The following is a 3,346-nucleotide window of genomic DNA, read 5'->3' as shown; positions in this document are numbered from 1 at the left end:
ATACTAGTTGTACTTTGTTGAAAGTTCATTGTTGGCTGACGAAATTGCCAAGCCAAACCAGAAGTGCAGAACTTGAAGAATATACTGCTTCTACCGCCAAAGAGGAGAGATGGTGGAAGAACAGGCAATAATCAATGGCGCAAGCGAAGCTAGGCTTCATTCAATCGCGCATATATAAAATTGCTCCCATTCAAAACATACCAAAAATAGTCACAAACACACGATCTCCCTGTTCATCTTGCTCTGCTCAGTCTGCTGATTCCCAAATATAGGCAGCGATTTCCCCTCGGCTCCCGCACATTTCGGTCTCAACACAACACAGAAGCACATGTGTGGCGACGGCGAGCGAGTGAGTGCGAGCCGCTTATATTAATTAATTAAAAACACACACACATGATTAGCAACGCAAAGCAAATTAATGGTGCAAATGATCTCCAATCTCATGCCCCTACCACCCCCACCCCACCAAAACAAGAGGAGGGAGCAAGCAAGAACTGGCAACATGAGCACAAGACAAGTAAAAAAAAAGGAAAAGAAAACAAAATAGAGAGAAAAAAAATTGAAGAATCTAACAATTCCTAGTTATCAAATTCTACAAATGCTAGTAATTAAGGGCAACATTAAAAGGGAGCAATTAATTAAAAACAAAAGAAAAACCAATTAAAATCAGGCAGGGGATCAGGGGATGGATGCTGTGGTATGCTGCTGACTACACTGAAGAGGGATCCACACTGGCAGTAGCCTCAGTTAGCATGTCATCGTCTCCCTCCGTGAGCAGCTCCAGGTCCTTGTCATCGTCGTTGGAGAAGTCCCTCCTCTCGAGCTTCGAGTTGGCGGCCACGTAGACGAGGCGCTGCGCGCGGGCAATGCCGGCGGCAGAGCTCCCGGGAGCGGTGAGCCAGCGGGACATGGGTGGCGCGCACCTGAACCCCTTGGCGGTGGCGTGGAGGAAGATGAGCCGCACGGCCACCTTGCCGAGCGACTTGAGGTCGCTGAGGCACGTCTCCCACACCAGCCGGCTGCTCTGCTTGTTAGCGATCCTCATCTTCCCCGTCGACGGGTCGGGCTGCCGGACCTGCACCGCCTGCGCGTACAGCGGGTCGAGCCCCTCCGACCGCCATTTCATCAGCTCCATGAGCGCCAGGTGGGCCTCCTCCGGCGACACCAGCCGCGTGATCAGCCTGTCCACGTCCTTGTCCTGCTCCGGCGTCAGGTACTTGAACGGCGGGAGGTACCTCCCGCTGACATCCTTGATCAGGTAGAGCGGGTCGAGGATGAACGCCGCTGACCACGCCGGGTGGTAGCTCTTCCTGAACCTCACCTCGACCACGTTCATGGCGATGCCCTCGTCCACGTTGAACTTGCGGCACCAGCCTCTCACCTTGCCGCGCAGGTCCTCCCAGAGCGGCAGGCATTGCCCGACTAGCGGCCTCTCAGCTTCCATCTCTTTCACCATGTCGGTGATCAGCTTCACCAGCGAGTGCGCCGCCTCGACCTCCGTCCAGAACGCCACCTTCTGCACCATGCTGCCGACCTCCCTCGCCGCGGGGTCGTCGATGCACACCAGCTTGTACGACTCCTCGTGCACCGCCAGCTGGAGCGGCCGCGCCGAGGTCAGGATGTCCTCGAGCATTGCGAACGCCGCGGCGCGGTCGAACGGCGGGGCGGCGACGCGGAGGAGCATGGCGTGACCGTGCTCCTGGACTTGGTGCTTGTGCAGCAGCGCGCGCACCGTGGGCGCCGCGTTGAAGTAGGCGGCCATCTTGGCGCAGTTCGCCGACGCGGAGTGGAAAAGCGGGAGCTCACGGGCCATGTCCCTGACTAGACGGGACAAGCCATGGACTTGGCAAGCAAGGTTCAGCATCCACGGGTGCTTGTGCTCGAGATCGCGCAGGGCCTTCGAGCCGAAACGGTCGGCGACAATGCCGGCGCAATGGTGGAGTTCGCTGGAGGCCGAGACGGATGAGATGGCTTCCAGCATAAGCTGCTCGGCGTAGTCGGACGATGCCGGAGCCGGCGTGGGCACGGCGCGTTCGAAAACGGACGCGCCGTTGGGGAGGTTGACGGAGAGGGTGACCACCTGTTCGCGCCACCCGTCGGCCGCGAGCTGAAAGAACCGCGCCTCACGGATGCGCGCCGCGGCGTCGGCGCGAGCCTCGGCGAAGCGCGCGTTGAGGCGGGCGCCGGCGAGCTCGGCCCGTGACAGCTCCGGCAGCCCAACCTGGCGGAGGAAGGCTTTCAGCTTGGGATGCTCTGCCGAGGCGAGGGAGACGCTGCCCGACGACTCGAGAAACCACTCGGCGAGCAGCGCGAGAGCCGCTTCGGCCTGCTGCCGTGGCAGCATCGCCCCCGGCGACGCCACGGGCGACTTGAGCCGCTTCACGCTGTCCTCCAACCGGGCGAGAGCGCCCAGGTCACCGCGGCCACCGGAGAGCACCTGCCGTGGCGCGGGCAGCGCCGGCGGCGTGGGTGGCGTCGGCGAGTAAGAGGAAGGGTCTCCCACGACCACGTGCTGGGAGGCCGCCGCCTCCACGGCGGCGTACGCGGCAGCCAGCGCGTGCCTCTTCCGCCCACCGCCACCGGTCGAGTGGCGGCGCTGCGACGACGGCGGGATGGACGAGATGGGCACGACGGACGACGCCGCGGACACGGTCATCGCCTGGTGTGGCTGCGCAGCGGCCCCCTGCTGCGCGGCGAAGTTGGGGCAAGCACCGCGCTTGAGGTGCTCGGAGGCCGTGCGCGACGGGTTAGACGCCGAGAACGTCGCCGCGCACAACACGCACCGCAGCCTGGCAGCCTTGGGAGGCACGCCGGAACCCGGCGGCGGTACGAGCACGGGCTCCAGGTGCGCCCAGTACCAGGCGCCCTTCCCCTTGACCGCCTTGGCACGCACCTGCATCAGCGCGTCGTAGCGCTTCCTCGCCGCCGCCTCCTCCCCGCCCGGCACCATTGCCGCACCGGCCGGCGCCGACCCCGACCCCGATGCCTCCGCCGACGCGCCCCCCGCCTCCTCCGCCGACATGGCGTCACGCGGCCGTCATGTCCGCGCGTTACGTAGGTTGGGTTCGTTTTTCTTGGAGGTTTTCGTGGGGTTTCGAACGTTTCGCGGCGAGAGGCGCCACACAACACCCTACTACTACTGGATGGGATGGACCGATGGAGGGGAGTGGTATTTTTACTCTACTCCCACTTTTTTCGCTCTCGCTCTATCTCACAATAGCGATAGTAGGAGTAGTAATATTCTCTCTCCAAGTCCACTAATTCTCTCTCACAAACACAACACACTGTTTATCTTGGTTTGTTGAGCCCAATACTTCTCGTAAAATCTTGGGAGCTGGGACTCGAA

At 61.4% G+C, this 3,346-nt stretch overlaps 1 protein-coding gene across 1 annotated transcript; it reads right to left on the bottom strand.

Annotated features, from left to right (window-relative positions):
* Positions 1–397: 397 nt before the first annotated feature.
* On the bottom strand, positions 398–3,346 carry LOC4335326 (uncharacterized). The gene has a single exon (XM_015779144.3). It carries the CDS (start codon positions 3,020–3,022, stop codon positions 710–712), a length of 2,313 nt encoding a protein of 770 aa, XP_015634630.1. The 5' UTR covers positions 3,023–3,346; the 3' UTR covers positions 398–709.

Source organism: Oryza sativa, chromosome 4 (genome assembly GCF_034140825.1).
Source record: "Oryza sativa Japonica Group chromosome 4, ASM3414082v1".
NCBI classification, from domain to species: domain Eukaryota; kingdom Viridiplantae; phylum Streptophyta; class Magnoliopsida; order Poales; family Poaceae; genus Oryza; species Oryza sativa.
The sequence above is the reverse complement of the archived record's forward strand: the minus strand, read 5'-3'. Positions and strand labels throughout refer to the sequence as shown.